Source organism: Scophthalmus maximus, chromosome 11, assembly GCF_022379125.1.
Source record: "Scophthalmus maximus strain ysfricsl-2021 chromosome 11, ASM2237912v1, whole genome shotgun sequence".
Lineage (NCBI taxonomy): Eukaryota > Metazoa > Chordata > Actinopteri > Pleuronectiformes > Scophthalmidae > Scophthalmus > Scophthalmus maximus.
Genome location: NC_061525.1, coordinates 5,624,559 through 5,643,346, shown reverse-complemented (window position 1 = coordinate 5,643,346; position 18,788 = coordinate 5,624,559). Strand labels below are relative to the sequence as shown.

At 44.1% G+C, this 18,788-nt stretch overlaps 2 protein-coding genes across 5 annotated transcripts; one reads left to right on the top strand and one right to left on the bottom strand.

The window, feature by feature from the left end:
* Positions 1-799: 799 nt before the first annotated feature.
* kcnk6 (potassium channel, subfamily K, member 6) lies at positions 800-13,114 on the top strand. 2 transcript variants are annotated; one of them, XR_007031691.1, is made up of 4 exons: positions 800-1,221; positions 4,319-4,711; positions 9,861-11,638; positions 11,713-13,114. XR_007031691.1 is itself a non-coding variant. In XM_035622252.2 (3 exons), the coding sequence occupies exons 1-3, from the start codon at positions 906-908 to the stop codon at positions 10,109-10,111; spliced, it is 960 nt and encodes a 319-aa protein (XP_035478145.2). In that variant the 5' UTR covers positions 800-905; the 3' UTR covers positions 10,112-13,114. The 2 variants fall into 2 exon arrangements, 1 of the variants encoding a protein (XP_035478145.2); XM_035622252.2 differs by having other exon boundaries at positions 9,861-13,114.
* sertad3 (SERTA domain containing 3) lies at positions 12,316-17,486 on the bottom strand. 3 transcript variants are annotated; one of them, XM_035622251.2, is made up of 3 exons: positions 16,516-16,777; positions 15,009-15,418; positions 12,316-14,909 (listed from the first exon to the last, which is right to left on the bottom strand). In XM_035622251.2, exons 2-3 carry the CDS (start codon positions 15,409-15,411, stop codon positions 14,335-14,337), a joined length of 978 nt encoding a protein of 325 aa, XP_035478144.1. In that variant the 5' UTR covers positions 15,412-15,418; positions 16,516-16,777; the 3' UTR covers positions 12,316-14,334. The 3 variants fall into 3 exon arrangements, with proteins under 3 accessions (XP_035478144.1, XP_035478143.1, XP_035478142.1); XM_035622250.1 differs by lacking the exon at positions 16,516-16,777 and adding an exon at positions 17,331-17,486 and having other exon boundaries at positions 12,316-15,418; XM_035622249.2 differs by having other exon boundaries at positions 12,316-15,418; positions 16,516-16,779.
* Positions 17,487-18,788: the final 1,302 nt, after the last annotated feature.

Below are 18,788 nucleotides of genomic sequence, written 5' to 3'. Positions count from 1 at the left end.
AAATAAGACAGAACCAACTTTGTACTGGTCCCGTGCAAAGACACTCAAGCAACAAGTATAATATGGATTAGTAACTTTGAAAAAAGTCAAATCAAACGCTACCAATGAATGGTTTTAGAACACCTCCATTTCCCCAGTTATTAGTGAAATTCTCTGCAGCGTGTCAGTGGAGCTACTCTGAAATGAAAGCATAAAACATACAAATAATAGATTTTTTAAAAAGAGAGAAACCGTTCACATTTATTAACTTCCACGGCTTTGATTACTTCAATCGCTGCAGAAAAACTGTAAGTTCACCAGTTCCTTAATACCTGAAAAAGGCCTGTTTTCTATGAAATCTACAGGATTTTGGAGGTTTCGGTGACTTTGGACTTTTCTTTTCCTTTTGTACAGTTGTTTCCAATCCATCGTTGAAACATTTTAAGGTGTTTCACTGGACTTTTTCAGCCAAAACTTGAAGAAAAATTGGGCCGGCTGGTGTAGATACATTCTCAACACCACAAATCTACAACTTTGCAAGACTGAATCCCCCACCCCCCCCAAAAAAGAAGAATTTTAGTGGAACATCATCCAACTTTTCCATGAGTTAAAACAACCCTGACCCTGTGATAAGTCGATAAACGCACCTTGACACGTTTCAGGATGCAGGACCAGGACTCCGCTGAACAGCCCTCCTCCTCCTCCTCCTCCTCCTGCGGTGGGTGGAGGATGTGGAGACGAGGAGGGGTTCGAGTTCAATTGGGACGGCCCATAAACAGTCCCCCCCCCCCCCCCCCCCCCCCCCCCCCGGAGGAAAAAAAAAGGGGAGAAAAAAAAAGAGGAAAGGAGTCGAGGACGCACAGAGAGAGGGGGGCATCTCTGTTGGCCCATCGCCGCGGACGGGAGTCCAGGAGTGAGAAGGAGACATGCGTCCCGTCGGCAGGTCGTGGCTGCTGCTCACCGGCTTCGTCCTGTTCTACGTCATCTACCTGCTGTTCGGAGCGCTGGTGTTCTCCAGCATCGAGCGGCCCGTGGAGGACAAGCTGCGGCGCGACATGGAGGCGCTGAAGCGGGACTTCCTGAACCAGAGCTGCCTGAGCGCCGCGTCGCTCGAGCGCTTCCTGCTCCAAGTGTTGACGGCCAACAAGTACGGCGTGTCCGTCCTGCGGAACGCCTCGGCCACCTCCAACTGGGACCTGGCCTCGTCCATGTTCTTCGCCAACACTCTGGTCACGACCGTCGGTGAGTGAGTTGCGACCCCCCCCCCCCCCAAAAAAATGGCACAAAGGAGGTTTATGGGAGGGAAAGAAAAATGGTCTTTTACGCACGACGCACAAACAGCCGCCCTTTGGGGAAAACAACTTTCAAATCCCATTGGTGGTCAAACCCACCTCCCCATACAGCCAACATATGAGTCATAAATGACACCACCAGTGGCACATGTGAACTTTGTATTTGTCGTCTCTGATTGGAGATGAAACACTGCTGGAGCCAAATTGTGCCGGTGTTGTTTTGCCACGTGTCATGGCTGTTTCGGTTCAAGCAGGTTCCCGTTGACTGCAGTCCAACTATGAGGTGATTCTCTCTGTCGAGAGTTAGTATCCACGAGGTGCAAGGGGCTCTCCCTGGGGAAGTGATCAGACAAGGTTGTGGACGAGGGAGGAAAAAGAATAAGTGGATGAATTCTAGATTTGGACTGACATTTCCCAGGATATGGCAGGGTCTGGTTCAGCCGGGTGACAGATGTGTGTGGAGCCACATGGAGCTTTCTAAAGCTTTTGGAAGGTGTTGCCTGGTTGTCATTTGGTCTGTTAGATCGACTGGTGTCTACTGATGGACACGTGAGTGAAGGTTTCAGTTTTTTATAAGAAATGTCTGTGCTTGGACAGGCACTGCAAACGGCGAATGAATCTCCTCCTACATGGCTCAATATGAATACGAGTCCTCACGTTACCTTTTGTTTCCTTGTTTGCCCCCATTTAGATTTTAAGAAGCGCCGGTTGAACGCCGCTTTGATGGAACTTAAAGTTGTTCCAGAGCACTTTGTGGTAGGGTTTACACGGGGCAATATACTCTGCATGATGATGTCAGTCCAGTCTGTTGAACTGTTGAACGTGCAGTGTGTAGTACGTCGATGCATCATTGCTGGTTTATTGTTTGTGTCAGTGTTATCAGGGTTTTTTTCCTTCTTTTTAAATCTAATAATATTAACTCATCATGAGGAGCACTAGCACTTTGTGATATGATGATGATCGTCATATGAAAAACGTCTGTCGTTGCATGTAATGCTGGTGGACGTGGTTTGGGCGTGAAAAGTCCCACATGGAAATCATCACCACCACCTTTCCCAAACATGTTGTGTCACAGAAGTACGGTCGAGTTCTCCAATCAGACTTCCATTGCGCTCGCAGGGGGCCGTTTGCTGCAAAGAATCGTGATGATCGGAGCGGAAAACAGAAATGACCCTGGATGGGGGGGGGGACCCAGAAGGCTTGCATTACAGACGGGGAAGTGGAGTTTGAAATATGTGGTTATTAAATAAGGCGTGTAGAGTCTAATGGAAGAACCCTATTGAGTTGCATGATGGGAAATGACATCAGGATATATCTCGACCTCTACCAATTCTCACAAAAGGAGCATCAAGATGCATCTCCCTGGCTAGAGTGCAATACTTAATTGCTGGAGCGGCCGTTTCATCAGTGAGGTGCACGGCACCACAGAACGGACTTCATAATCCCATTAGATCAGATTTCTCGCAGAGATGTTCGTTACAACTTGACAACTTGGATAAGAAGGGCCCGTCGGGAGACCCAATGCAAAGCCGCATGTATTTGCTAGTTTAGGTCTGAGAAAGTTTGCGTTTCCCCATCCAGCACTCACATTGTGAGTTTATTTCCAAACTCAGTCCCAAGAAGAAGAAAAAAATAACACAGTATTGCTTTGTCTAGAAAAACCAGCCGGACATGAAGCGACAACTTTTGTCTGAGAGCAAACACATTCGAGATTTCCATTCTCTTTTTGCTTCTCGAATCAATTTATTTGTCTTGAGCTGTCTTCCCCCACAGCTCTTCTCTAGAGAGAAGTGCCGGTGTGCACCACCAGTGTCTAAGCCGATCACAGTCACACACTGTCATCACAGTAACATCGCACAGTGCAGTTCCTGGACGTTTTCACTGCAAGCTGCTGCGCTATGTCACATGCACCGCTGTCAACCACACACTCACATGGGCCCTGAAGGAAATGGAAATTTGTGCATGAAGCAGAACAGGAGTCACCTTTGCCATTCAGGACATAGTTTGTTTGCTCTTTGTGACGCATGGAGCTCTATCCCTGTGTGACTCTCCCTTTGACGTTTTAATGCGTCCGGGTTTGATGCATCAGCCGTCAGCTGTGTTTTTAACTGGAACGTCGTCACAACCCCTCGTCGCACAGAATAACGGTGCTGCAGCGGGTGCGGTTGATTTTGCATAATGTACATTGGATAGATTGCGAAGTTATCTTCATTTGCATGGTCAAATTGTGAGATGGTTTCACAAACGCACCGCTCGCGTTCCTTCCCTGTCGAAGTTGGGACGTGACATTCGTGGACTAATGGTGTCCATACTTTGACAATTAGACCCAGGGCGTAAACGCACAGATCTTGTGCTTTGTTATGTCCTGTGAGCCTGGGCAGCTGATGAGAGGTGTATGGCTGCTCTTTGACATTTACTAGAGATCTATGAAATACACCATGAAATGTTTTTGTGGATATTAATGGATTCATCCATGTTGAATTAGTTGCAGAGGCATCATATGTGGGACACTACACGACCCCGGGTTACTAACAGGGATGGGTGGAGGTATGAATTTAAAGGTGTCAGGCCCAGAGACAGAGAGTGTGAGTGTGTGTGTGTGTGTGAGTGTGAGTGTGAGTGTGAGTGTGAGTGTGTGTGTGTGTGTGTGTGTGTGTGTGTGTGTGTGTGTGTGTGTGTGTGTGTGTGTGTGTGTGTGTGTGTGTGTGTGTGTGTGTGTGTGTGTGTGTGTGTGTGTGTGTGTGTGTGTGTGTGTGTGTGTGTGTGTGTGTGTGTGTGTGTGTGTGTGAGTGAGTGAGTGAGTGTTATTGTTGGAATGTCAAACCAATGACTGCAAAGAGCCATGAAATAACCACAGAGGCCGAAAACAACCCCAAACTAGAATAGCAAGTAGCAGTAGACCGCATATTTGCAGGTGTAGGTGGCCGCACAGTGGACAAGCACTTTTAGTTTTCTTCTCAAATGGGCCTTTGTATTGTGTCTCCACCTCTTCCCCTGCTGCCGGCCTCCTTCACCAATACAAATGTCCTGTCTCCCTGTATTTCCAGGCTACGGTCACACCAGTCCTCTGTCGGACACTGGGAAGGCCTTCTCCATCCTCTACGCCCTGATCGGAGTCCCCTTCACCATGCTGGTGCTCACCGCCTGCGTCCAGAGGCTCATGTACCCTCTGGTCCTCGCCCCAGTCGGCCTCCTGCAGCGCTCGGGGATGGAGCCTCGGCCGGCCTTCGCTGTCCACTTCCTGTTGCTGCTGGTCCTGGTGGTGCTGTGCTTCTTCGTGGCTCCCGCTGCAGTGTTCAGCGTGGTGGAGGGGTCCTGGTCGTTCTTTGACGGCGTGTACTTCTCCTTCATCTCACTCTGCACCATCGGACTGGGGGATTTCGTGCCGGGGACGCAGCCTGAGCAGAAGTACAGGCAGCTGTATCAGGTCTCTGTCATGGGTGAGTGCGGTTGATATTATCTCCCTCTTGGATCAGGAGTTAATTTGTCCAGTCACTCAACCTTAGTGCAGACACATTTTTTATATTATGGTAAAGTACAGGGGATCAGATTGAAGCCCGGAACATTCACTCTAGATGGGGAAAGAGAAGAAGTGGGTAATGCCTTTTGTGTCTTTTTAATTACTTTTAATATTTTGTGTGGTAAGTGCCATTTGTAATGTTGTTCCATTCAAAGTGTTCCTCCAGTCACACTCGCTCAGCTCCTCTTTTGAAGGCTTGGTCATTGGCGGTTAATGTTTGACAAGAAGGCGTTTTCTCATCAGGATGCTTGACACTGCGACATTAATATCAGTAACTGTTGACTGAGCTGGAAATTTGCTGCAACAGATTAGCTTTAAAGCACACCTGCAATGGTCGTCATCGTAGATGGATTAGTGCAGCGCCTCGCTCACACCCAATATTGATCATATTTGTCACAGACGAGTTGAAGTGCCAGGCTTCAGCCGTACTCACGTACACAACAGTATTTGTCAGGGTGTCAGATATTAAAATACATGTTCCCTAAGGAAACAGCGGCATACACAAGCTGGTGAAGGTTCATTTTATATCTTATGTAACACGTAAACGGATCTGGAAAAAAAAAAGAGCTTGACACTGAAGTGGGTATAGTGAACTTTCAGTCTTTAACATTTAAGATAACCACAGTGAGCTTTCGACCTCCTGTAGCCCTATGGAGGACTTTGTTGTGAGCAGGTCGCAAGGATGCAAACTAAGATGATGATTGTCAATAAATAAATACATTTTTGGTCCAACATTAACTGTTCTGCATGGAAATAAAAAAATTAAAAAGGCTATACGTTCCCACAACCACAAAAATTCCAAGACATAATATTTGCAAAGATCCATCATGTTAATGTCATTTTGCTGCAATCATTACTACAAATGGAAAATCAAAAAAAGAGCACACGCACTGCACTTGATGTTAAGTGAGCGCTAACAGGAGTCACATGACCCAGGCGTCAGGTCTGGTTTTGTCCAGTGAGGAGTCGCACAGATCTGCGACGTGTGTGCAGAGCTGTCGATGAGAGCAGGTCCACCCGGCGTATCCCTTACGTGATCTGACCCGATGGTGTGCAGAGGCACGGAGCCAGAGGTGTCACCGGAGCGTCACCATCAGCGCCGGGGACATTGCACAGAAACCCCGTCCGTACGACGGAGAGGAATTCAAAACGAGCTTATCCAGGATTGATGATTTTGTGCTGCTGTGAGAAGTTGCACCTCGCACTGCCTCCCCTTTTAATGGTTTTCTCACGAATGAAACCGCTCTCTGACTTTATCTGTTAGCAGTCTGGAAATTGGAAGTTCAGTCTTGTGTGTCGCTCGCTGTAAACGTCGCGGCGCAGTACTGAAACTATCAGCAGGGGGGATTTTTGATTGAGGTTTGTTTTTGACTGAGCTTTAAAACCCAGAGAGAGTTCAAGCATCAGTAATCAGAAAAAAAAATCTGGATATCAGACGGTGGCTTAGATCAGATCCAATAGAGATTGGCTTTTTCAGGGCCGATACCAATATCGATTATTTATAATCTAGGAGACAGATGACAATATTTGAAACTGCTATTTTTCTGCAGTATAAGAGTGTCAAAAGGCCGCATATTTTCGAATAATACCAACTCTTAACACAAAACTTTGTTGAAATGCCTTAATTCACAGAACCTTTCAACAGGACCTTACCACAAACAGTGCAGGACGCCATCCGCAGCATTATTATGAAGCTGAACAAACAAACATGGACGGGACATTGTTTAAATTCAGAGAGTAGTGTCTGCGGCTGCATCGGAGCCAAAGGAGCGCATTTTATAATGAAATGATCTTAATCGGCTTAAAAAATGGACCGATATCGATCATGGGTCGACCCCTCGATTGGATTCGTGCTGACTGCATTGCTCCATGGATATCAGTGACTGGTTCCAGGCTGGCACGTCTCAATCATTGTCCGTGTTAGAAGCCGATTTTGTCATCATTTTGGCAACATCTCGTGAGCCATCTTTCACTCGGTGCATCACTAAATCACTAAAACTGGATCTGTGTCGGAGACTCTATCAGACACGCTAACAAGTATCAGGGTTGTGTCGTCTTGATGGGACGGACGGGAAAACATGGTTCATCAGTGTTGAAACCATCCACATCCACATGATTCGGATGTTAACCATACATGTGCTTCTTCATGAAAGCCTGCACAGGATCCTGGTGCTTCTTTGTTCTCGTTTACATCACGATATCACTGTCACATGACAGAGATCCTTTTTTTAAATTTATTTTTTTATAGCCGTGCTCTTGTTTCCCTGTCTCTGTGCGGGTGTTTCCTCTGTAATTGAATCAGGGTTGGAATGGTGTTTTTGTCTAAAAGTCCACTGTCTCTGTCTCAAGTCAGAGAGCACTAGATGAATGGGCTCTGCTGTGTTCAGGGCTGAGAAAAAAAATCCCTCCCTAAGGTGCGTTTTTACAGTAAAAGAAACCAAACAAAAACAACTGTTAAAGGGGAAGTACGGGATTTTAATCCAATACACTTTTTTGTAAAATTCTGCCGTCGGTTCTGTGTTCGTTTTTGCGGCTCGTCCCTGGCTCTGTCAATTGAAAACAAGTAATTTCATACAGGATTTCATATTTTGTGTAGGATTTAGTGGTACACGGTTGGACATTGCTGCAAGCTGCTGTGTTTGCCTCTCTGTCCTTTCCGCGGCTAATCCCTTGACTTTAGTCCGGCGGGAGGCCCGGCAGGTCACACGGAGCAGCCGTGTTGTCGCCCCGTCATACGGGCATGTGTTACGTAATAACGATGCGGTTCGAGTCAGATTAACCCACACCGCCCCGGCAGGTTCCGAGGAGGATTAGTGGCCCAGCGGCTGGACGTGGCTTGTTGTTCTCACGGCCTGATGGTGCAACGCTTAGCGAGCCTGGTGTCATTCTCCCTCATGAGGGGATCATACGCAAATAGTTCGTAAATAACAACAACACATCCGCTTCAGCAGTAAATGAGAGTGAAGCCCAACTTCTCAGAAGTGGCGGCTTCATCCATCTCGATCAACCGTGAGAAATCTGTTGTATTCTTACAGCGGCAAGACAGAGATTTCTTCAGTTTTCTGTCTGCGTCTGCTGAGAACATTTACCCCATAACCGTATCCATGGCAGCCTGAAAAGATGGATGAAATGCACATTTTCTAAATGTCATCATTTTGAAAGGATTGTCTTTCATTGGCTGTGTTCAGGCCCTTTTTTCTCTCCTCAACCCGAATTATGCAGGAGTTGACAACAATACAATCAACGTTTTACCAGGCGCCGTTTTATTAGAGGAGGAAGCGGTGGCTCCCAATCTTACTTTGCGGTCAAACTCAATTTATTATCATCCGGATTCAGACTCTGCAGTTGGCCAATACGCGTTGAAACTTTCACAGCTAAGTATTGACCACGCAAGGTTCAAGTGAGAGAGACGCCTGTTCTGTGCCGTTGCCGCTGTTCTGTGACAGCACAGTGTTTTCCAGTGCTCAAGAGCAAATATTCTGGGAAGGTGGAGTTTGGACCGTCAAGGTCCTTGAACTCATCACATGCCACCACGAAGAGGTCACCATGTGCTTCGCATGTGGAAAAATACTACTGTAACTAATTAAATGTGCTAATGCATCCATTGTTCTTCTGATCAAAGTCCAGGGAGGTTGCATTAAATTGTTTTTCACGGCCTAAATTTGGCGTCCTGAAAGCTGCACATGTAAAAAACACAGCTGCCCGGTGCTATAACCATCAGCTGCTGTCCCCAGGAGTTCCCCTGTACCACTCACTGTAAACCCCCCACAGTAACGGTACAGTCGAGGGGCCGAGGCCTCCGTAATCCTACGCTGTTTTTCTTCAAGAGTTGGCCTACTTGTACAGTGAGAGGCTATTGTCCAGGACCTGAACTCAGGTTATGTGAAGGCACTTCAGTGTGCACATGTGACAGACGAAAGAAACCCCACGGCTTTGAGGCAAACGCAAGAATCAGAGCAGACATAACTTGTTTTCACAATGCCATCCAACTTGAGGGCACGCCTGTTGTCCTTGCTGGTGAAATGTGTTTACCAAAATCGTTTCCTGTCCAATGTACCCCCTATGTCAGACTTTTGCCATCATGAGAGGAGGAGTCACAATGAACTTGTCAGGTTTTGATGTGATAACATATACATCTAGTTCCTATAGTCTTTTTTTTGTTTTGTTGCTATAGTAAAACATAACCATAACAAACTAATTGTAAAGAATACTGTTTCAAATTTGCTTTATAATTATTTCAATTAACCATTATTTTCAAAAAAGACCAATGTGAGTGGACTGTTAGTGGGTTCTTTTATTCTCATTTCTACACGCTTCTCAAAATGGCGTCGTTTTTGCTTTTGTCGATCTTCAACGTGTCATGTAAACAAAACCCCGGCATCATCGTCCCCAGTCTGGACTAAACGCATTCATCACTTGGCTATTTGTAGCTGAATCCAAGTGGCCAAAGTCTCACTCGCCAACATTATAAACCTATAAATAATGATGCAACTGCAGTTTGTCACCGATTCTCTGCAAACTGCTGCTGCAGCATATTCGGCCGCTAGAGATTCGGCATTGCGCCTGCCCTCCATTTACGCAGCTTTCTCTCACCTTGCCGCCACATAAATAACGCACAACACGCCCGCACGGCCGTCTCCTTCTCCAAGGTTTCACAAGAATCTTAAACTATTAACAGTCATTGAAGCCTTGAAATGTTCATCTTTTCTAACTCTGCAATTCTCTTTTGTAAATTCACGGGTCACCAGATACATTGCATTTTTATTCTGAAAGCTCATTCAACATTTATGGACATTAGAAACGCTCTCATGAATATTTTTGGTTGAGGTAAGAGTGGTGTGCTTTGGCTGTTTGAGTTTGGATTGTGCACATTTTTGTGATAATGGTGCAGTCTTGTTCAATTGGAGGAGAATCACTTATTGTGTTTTTTATCCAAACCGTCTGATTCATCCAAAATATCCAAAATAGTGGACGGCAGTGTCAGGTAACGTCCTTCCTTTGCACGAAGCACGTTATTTTGTCGTGTACATGACCTCCCGTGACCCCTTGTCTCTCTGTCCTCCCTGTAGTCTACCTGTTTGTGGGTCTGATGATGATGTACCTCCTGCTGCGCACCTTCCACAAAATGGCCGACCAGCATGGCCTGACCACCTTCCTGCAGCTGCCGCGCTGTGAGGAGTCCGACCAGGACGAGGACAGGGAGCCCATTGTGGAGAACAAACGTGAAGACCAGGCGCCCCCTTACCTGACGGACAAAGCTGCCAGCCAGCCCCTGGAGCCGGGATCCCAGCCCTCGTACAACAGCATCAACAAAGGCTGAGCTGTGGGGAGGCGGGGAAAGACACAAAGGCTCTACCTCTGCCGGCCCCTTGGTCCTAAACCAGTGATGAAACACCTAGACTGATGGGCTGAATCTGAATTCTTATCTGAATTCTTATTTTTTCATCCTGTCTTCTCTTTGTCTCACTGTAAAAGAAAAACACCCAGTGAAGAGTTTTGAGATTCAGCCTTTGTGAGGAGACTGGACAAACAGTTTGAGCTGTCAGCACTTTCTGCACATTTAGAAAAAGGACTCTCTGAAACAGACAATGTTTGGCAACCCGTTTGGGCCAAAAGGCACAAATGTATTCTTTTCCTGTTTGACACTGGTGTCACTGTGGTGTGTTCACCATCCAGGCTCGGCCTCAGTCTTGGCTCAAACCAAAACGGTTGGTCCACGAATGCTTGTTTTTAGATCACTTCTGTCTTCTGCGTGTATTCTTGTCACTTTTCAGGACTAACAAATATTTCATCTACCACAGCAGCACCGACTGCTGACACTTCACAATCTGTGATTTTTACGAATATCCTTAAAACAGTGAACTGCATTTGTGTTTTGTTTTGTTTCTTTCTTTGGAGGTTGGTACATCATTCAGCTAATTCTCTTTATACTTCACATATACACGTCGTGGCCAAAACACCTCCTGACTATTTACCGGACCATCCAGTCATATTTATAATCCTCAGGCTGGCACGCTGAATTGGCCTTCACTCACTCGCTTTTGCCCAACTTGATGGATCTTCACGAGCATGAATGATCGACAAATGAGCCTGTTGCACTTTTAAGGTGACTTCCTCAAATAAAGGTGTAATGTGACCCAACACTGAGCATGTAAAACCATGTGGACCTCAACTGGAAACCTGTTTCATATTTGATCAGATTTCATATGTGGCAGTGTAACTTGTAACTGTGTCTGTGTGGAAGAGCACAGAAACTCCGGAGGAGCAGAGTTTTTGTTTCAGGACATGGGCTGTCCTCCTTTATGGTGCCGCCCCCTAGTGTGTGCATGTATGTAGTGCAACATGTCGCCACACCTCTAGAACAGTCGCTAATAAATGGGGTTAAATAGTTGTAATAGAGGGACCGAAGAAAAGAAAACAAGGAAAAGGAGGGTTTGATAAAAAAAAAGGGTTTCATTGTGGTCCGAATTTCAATGGAAAACACAACCTGTCATGGGTGATTTATAGCGTGTGGATTAAATCCATCAAAAGAATGAAGACATGAAATGCACTTTACTGCACATCAGTTGTTGTTGTTGTCAAAGGAAGAGGCTAATTATATCCTGATACTGTAACGCACGTTTTCTCTGTCCATGTTGGTGTATTTGTAATTGTAGTTCAACAATATCATGTATTTGAATTGGAAAATCATAAATTTACAACAAAAAACTACTTTGCCTTGTATTAGGTTCTCATTTGTGCATGCAATAACTTTCTGGGTTCAAACCATAGACTCACTGTGTCCAGGGTCTCTCACCCAAGGTCACCTGGGACTGGCTCCAGCCATTGCAGAAGAAAAAGATGAGACGTGAGTTTTACAGGCATACCCAGTGTAATACCCAGCAAGTATATCTAATAATCAATTTTTTTTTCTTCAAGCAGGGGACATGACCTAAGAGTGGGAGACTACAGGGTGTTTTTAAGTGAGATCATAAAATAGATTGGTACAAGAAGATTGGAAGAAAATTACTTTCTTGTAGTGTGGGTGAAGTCTTCAGTCATACAGGTATGGCACATTTTTCTAATCGTATTACAAGTTGGGTTCACATATTTTCCTGTTGTATTGTATCCTAAATAATTGTTAAACTATGTCTCAAACTATGCTCTCATACAAAAAGGATGTGATGTTGTGATTTCAATGTAGGATAACGGACAAACTCTACACTTTGCTCAATGCTCTTATGTACGTGAAGACATGCGAGTATTGCTTTAAGAGAAACTTAAAAACGTGTAACCTTCTTGTGGGGACAAGGCCGGGATGAGAATTTACATTTAAATTGTCGACCTGTTTTATTCTTTCATTCTATTCTGTCTGAAACCTCCACGTCCTCTGGATAATAATATCCTGGATGGTTTCGATGTGCTCGTGTCGGCATTAAGGTGGAGAAATGGAAACTAACTAAACTAAATACACCACCGCAGCTTTAAGAATTGATATCTAAATGCCACATAAGGGGTGTGAAAAAAGGAAAATAAAGCACATCATTCATTATCACATTTTATTAAAAACATCAGTACAGGTAAACATTACCTTATTTAAAAAAAAAAGTCTAAATACATAATGTGAGCATTCTGCCCCTCAATTTAAAAAACATAACCGTTAAAATATTCGTGAAGAAAGTAAAAGTAAATAAAATAAATGCCGTAACAATATTAATATACCATTGTTGAATATGGTACGACATTAAATTACTCATATTGTTAACAAAATATGTCAATAATGATTAGTTTGAGACTGCGTCTGTTCAGAAAGGACCTTCGCATTGAAAGAAACTTCAGTCCACGAACAGGATTATAAATGTACAAAAAACTAACAAAAACAAAACATACATCATGTGCTTCATCATACAATTTCTCTCCACTCTTCCTGCCGTACTTTATAGCAGTGTGGGTTTACATGATGGATCGACATCTAGAACTGGTTAAGTTGCAGTTAAAACACCATTTCATTTTAAACAATATGCTTTAACAGAACTCTTACCAGGTGATTCACATGGCACAATTTGGCACAAATCTTACCTGTAATGTTACATTTTCAATAAATACTGAGTAAAACATTAACCGCACGCTCACATGACCCGAGACTCAAAATGCAGATTATCTACAAAAGTGCAATAATTCAAATGCAAACCAAATGAAGCTTCTGCGTCTGTACAACAGAAGCGGTTGTGTAGTAGTGGATGGCTGGCCGGTTCTGCACCGTCACAAGCAAACTCGTGAGGATGTTTTGTAAACTGTCACTGTACTGCGAAGGCTCTGTGAATAAAGGCATCTGTTCAAAAGACACTGAATACTGAAGTGACTTCACACTACCGTTTCCTAAACTAGGCCAGTTGCACTCTAGAAAAAATCTAGTTTCACCCTTCATCTCAGTCAGTTGGTCAAGCGAATTGAAGAGTTGTGCTTCATCCACTGAGCAATATCTAAGGGCTAAATTGCTTTACTGCTAATACAGGAATATATAAATTAAATCCTAATGTGACTGTACTTCTAACTGCTGGTTACTGATAAGCTGAGGAATGACCCAGTTAATGACAGCGTTCAAGAATTATACACAATTTGAAATTTCTTTTCCTTTTTATAACTGCACAAAATAGTGGTTCTTGTGGATTTCTTGTCCTGGTCGAACCGTTATCAATGACTAAATATCACATTTTTACTGGGAGCTCCTGCAGTTTTCAAAATCCTGATAGCTACGCATCTGACAGCATCTCCCAGTAATAACAAATTTATAAATATGATAAAAGAATTTCTTCACAGAAGATTTGACCTATAGTATTAGTGTTTGGACCACAGAGTCCTTCCAACACAAGCCAAATCACATTCTCTCTGAACTCACATTAACATTTTACACTGCACAAATAAACACCAGCACATGACTGGCTACTGCTTTTTCCTTACTCCAGATAACTCGGGGCGGCCAGGGTGAACGCGGTGCGGCTTGACGCGGTGATGCATTTGACACATTTTAGGGCGACTGCCGAATCGCCGCCTCTCTTCGTTTTCTGGACAACCCCTGCCCTCTAGACAGGCACTGGCAATTAGTGCCAATTAGCTGAGTCAGACAGAAAATTGTGATCAAATGCATCTCAGCAGTTAACTGTGCAGTGATTCACTGCTTATTAAAAACAGCCTTTCTGGCTTCGACCCACACAATTTTCACTATCGCTCCGAAACACAAATCTTTCATGCTGCTTTTTGTGTTTCATGTGACAATAAGATGCATCGCAGCTACTTTTTCTTGATGGTCCATGTGTGGAGCATTTTCTGTCTTAGACATTAACCATTTCTACATCTCCAGAACATGCTCACTACTTTCTAACGCCTAAAATACACAGTTCCATGAGCAATTACATATATTAAGTACAAAGAGAATGTTTGACATGTTTGACAGTCAAGCCCTTTGCCGTAAGAGTTCAGTTTCTGTCCACTAAGTTAGCGAATGTTGTTCAGGTTACTTCCGGTTTTGAGGGGATTTCTCATACTGCGGTGAAGACGTGGCTATCAGGACTCCACCAGGATCTCCATCAGATGCTCCAGCTCAAGTCCTTCTCTCACGTGATTCTGACCGACGAAGAGAGAGGATGGTGGTGTAGAGAGGGACGGTAAAGTAGACGTTGAGGGAGACATTGGGCCAAACGAGGAGAACGAAGGCAGGCACTTCAGATTCTGGCTTAGAGAGAGGGAGAAGGGGTGCGGGGAGGGAGAGGAGGGAGAGAAAGGGGGCAGGTACCTGAGGAGATCATCGCCTGCTGGGTATCCAGCTCCGCTGCCTCTAAGTCCAAGCACTCCCATGTCCCTCTCCAGCAAGGACGTGTCTATATCCTGGAACAAATCTTCCACAGTGAGATCACCGAGGTAGCTGGACCTCATCACCTCCATGTTGCTCTCCCGCACACCGCACACCTCCGGCTGCTCCCAGCTCCCCCCATAACCTCGGACTCCCTGTTTTACCCACGCCGCACTTCCCTCTGGGGACCGCGACAGGTTCTCCAAGGACCGGAGGGGTGACCGCAGAGCTGCCTGGGGGCCCCCGTCAATGGTTGAATCCAGTGCAGTGAGAATCGAGGAAATGGCAGCTGAAAGGGAGAAATCAGGATCAGTGGACATTGATCCCCAGTCCTCATCTTCGTCTCCTGCAGACAGGGGAACATTTGATGTACTTGCTGGACACCTACTTGTAACACAATTCGATGAGTCACTTGAGGAAACCCCAGGGCAGGTGGCAAGAGCTGACAAGTGGCTGTAAGTGAGCGCCTCTGCAGAGGGATGTTTTGCTGTGGCAACTCCGTAGACAATACCCTCCTGCTCTTTCACATGGAGCGCAGATGAAGAGCTGCATGCTGACACTTCCCCGTTTGCAGAGGGTGCCACGCAGGCCTCGAGGCTGATCTGCCGCAGCGTGTTGGCTATCAGCACGGACCTCCGCAGGCTGGGTTCAGGCAGCTCCTGGCCACGCTGATACTTGCTCAGGGAAACCGAGAACACAAACTGTCGTTGGCTCTCCCAGGTCGGGCTGCTCCTGTCTGAAACCTCCACATCCTCCGGTGGGAATCTGCGCTTCTGCCCCTTCATGATCATCGTGAAACTGCAGAGGAAGGCAAACACTGTCAAGTCAACCGAGTCACAGTTATAAATAATCTACTCTACACATTTTGTAGGTTTCTTTGTCCTCAGTGAACGGAAGTGGGAATTCTAAATTAAAAAGCCCTCATATTAAAAAAGAAGAATGGAATACTATCGAAACTCTGACGTGACAAAGAATACTCCCCCCCAAAGGTTTAAACAAACAAGGAAGTCACTCAATACTAAATTAATCAATTCCAGTTCTATCTATTGTAAATAAACAGAGTACTTTGCAAGGATTAGCAGAATTTGCTTGATTTCTCTAATTTAATTTCTTACTTTAAATTGTTTTCCCCATAATCTTGTTTTACACAATCCAAAAATTTGTCAATAAATCATCATTTATATGATAACTTAATAAACAATTATCTTATAAATGATATATATAGATATATCTAGATCTAGATATATCTAGATCTAGATCTAGATATATCTAGATATATCAATGAGATAAAACCGTCCATTTTCCAAAACGTTTTTTTAATAGAAAAATAAGACTGAGCAGACATAAGATGCTACAGAGTAGGGCTCGGCTAATGATTAATTTCATAATCGATTAATCTGTCGATAATTTTCTGTTTTTTCCACACACCAAAGATATTAAGTGTACAGTCACGGAGGAACGAAAAGAAACCAGCAAGTATTCACTTTTAAGAAGCTGAAATCAGAGAACTACTAATCAAGAACTATATATATATATATATATATATATATATATATATGTATAGTATATATAGTATATGTACATATATATATACATACATATACATATGTGTGTGTGTGTGTGTGTGTGTGGACCGAGTGCTCCGCGGAGCTACAATGAGGGTTGGGGGTTGTAACGTCGGTCTCGTCGTGTAGGAGGGAAACAGGAGGAACCCTCCGTAAAAGGCCTTTAAGTCACCTCGTACATTTTGTACATTTTAACCAAAGTTTTTTCTTTCTTTTTTTTTTTTGTTTAAACCCTCTTTAAACGTCCCAGTTTGGACCCAACTTGTGTCGAACGCGAGTTAAACCGCTCGGCTCCGACACGTTTACGAAGTTCGGCCTCTTTAAACCAACCTGTTGAATCACTTCCCGTCGCTCCGCGGTAAGTTCGGTCGACACCGTTGCTCCTGGTTGACGCTCCTTATTGTCGCTCCTCGGCGCCGAGGTCGGGTTACTGAACGCGTCGCGAGTTCCCCGGCGGATTAAAACCCAAAAAATGTCGATGGTTTCCTGTTGTAAACGTTTAAAACGGTCCACCCCGGTTCGGCTAACCGACCGGCTCGCTCCTTCTCCCGCCCGTGATTTGAGTTTCACGCCAATGGCACTACAGTTGGGGGCCGGGGGTGACGAACGGCATTCTGGGTAGTGTAGTTGTATCCGCATTACATTCCGATGGAGCAATTTCATACAACAAATCCACATTGATTGCACGTTTAACTGCTTATATGCAAACCATGACACTGTCACAATGTATATTTAACGTAGACTTGTATGTTCACTCAGGCCCCTGACCAGCTACTTATTCTGTGATTTACATAAGAGTAATTCCTAAATGATCAAATCAACGACGACAGGAGAGGGCTCCCCCATGCGCATTCAAGACGAAATATGACTGTGTGTGTGTGTGTGTGTGTGTGTGTGTGTTTCCAGTCAGCACGTCTTACCCAACTAAAGTTAAAGTTATCTGTTAGAAAATACTAAACTTATTAGAGGAGACTTATCAACAATCAAAAAATTGAACCCAAGATTTTAAAATGTAGACTACACATTATGATATCGACAGAGTCTGGATCTTACCTATACGTGCACGTCCACATGAGAAGAAATTTAAACTTAAATGTGCACTTGTCAAAAATCAGCCTTTAATTTAGATAAGAATATTCATTTACCTGAGAGCTGCAGTCGTCCGAGAGGAGAGCGGTCAGTGAGGTCAACTTCTACTGTCGTAAACCCAACAACATGTCAAAGTTGTTTCTGTTTAAATTCCGACACTCGACCCTTCCCCACACGAAGAAGAACGAGTCAGTCCACTTAGAAAAACACACCTTAAGCTCCTCCTCGGTTTCAGTCTGCAGCCTGCTTCCAGTGCCTTTCAAAATAAAATTGCAGACACGTAAACATCTGTGACAACTTCTCACAATATAGCATAATGTAAATGTAATGTGATATAGGCAAAAAAAATTGTATCTTTGTTAATTTCCATATTAATATGCATCATCTCACTCATTATAAACAACAATTCTATGCATGATTCATATACTTGTGATTTTTCGCGCAGTCAAATCGAGTTTAAAGTTGACTCACTTTGTATTTGTTATCCTGCTCCTCTTCAAATGATTCTCCGGTTTCCAAAGACAACACTGAACCTTCTGAAAATCGCCTCTCAAAATCCGGATTTTATTTTTTTGAAGGCAGACGTTCCATGTTTCCGGTGTGCTGGCTCTGCTCCCTCGCTTGGGACGATTTGGACACCAGGAGTCCCTGCACGTGCCACTCATCTGACTTTAACAGGAACATGCTCACATGAGGTGAGCTGAAGGAGAACCAGCAAGCCAAAGAGGTGTCTGCCTTTCATTAGTTTTAACACCAAAATGTATCACAAACATTAAAAAAAATCATAATAAGCACATTTAATTACTCTAAAGCCTTCAATAAGCAGGGACTGAATCATATTCCTTACCATTTACTTGTTCAGTTTTGTGTACATATATGAACTGTGATCAATTCAAGTAATGGTGACTGACAATCATGGTGTGCCTTATAGATTGGCTCATATGTCTGAAAAAATGCAATAATTAGGAATATGGAGACTACTAAACATGCCATCACTTGGTTGCAAATGTTTGCAGGGTGCTTTAAACTGAAAAGCTTCTTATCACGATGCTCTTTCACAGTGATTAAATATACTTAGGTAACTGTTACAGTACTCTGTAAAGAAGTTGTACGTGTTTCAACTCTGACTTGTTCCATTAGTAATTTTCTGTTTCTGTTTTCTTTCCAAAGAGTCAGGTAAATTGCTGTGCAGAATAAGATTATATAATATAGTAATATTCAATTTCAATTTGTAAAGCGCCAAATCATAAATCATCTCAAGGCACTTTACATAGTAAGGTCGAGACCTCACACTACTACGGAGAAACCCATCAGTTCCAACAATGAGCATTATTTGGCAAAAAAACAACAACTCCTTTTTAAAAGGAAGAAATCTTTAACAAAACCGGACTCAGTTGTGGGCGAAACATCGGCCTCGACCGGTTGGGATGAGAGGAGAGAAATGGGGGAGAGAGGAGAGGAGGGTAGAGAGAGGGGGAGTGAAGAGAAAGGAGAGAAGAAAGAGAGCAGTTGTA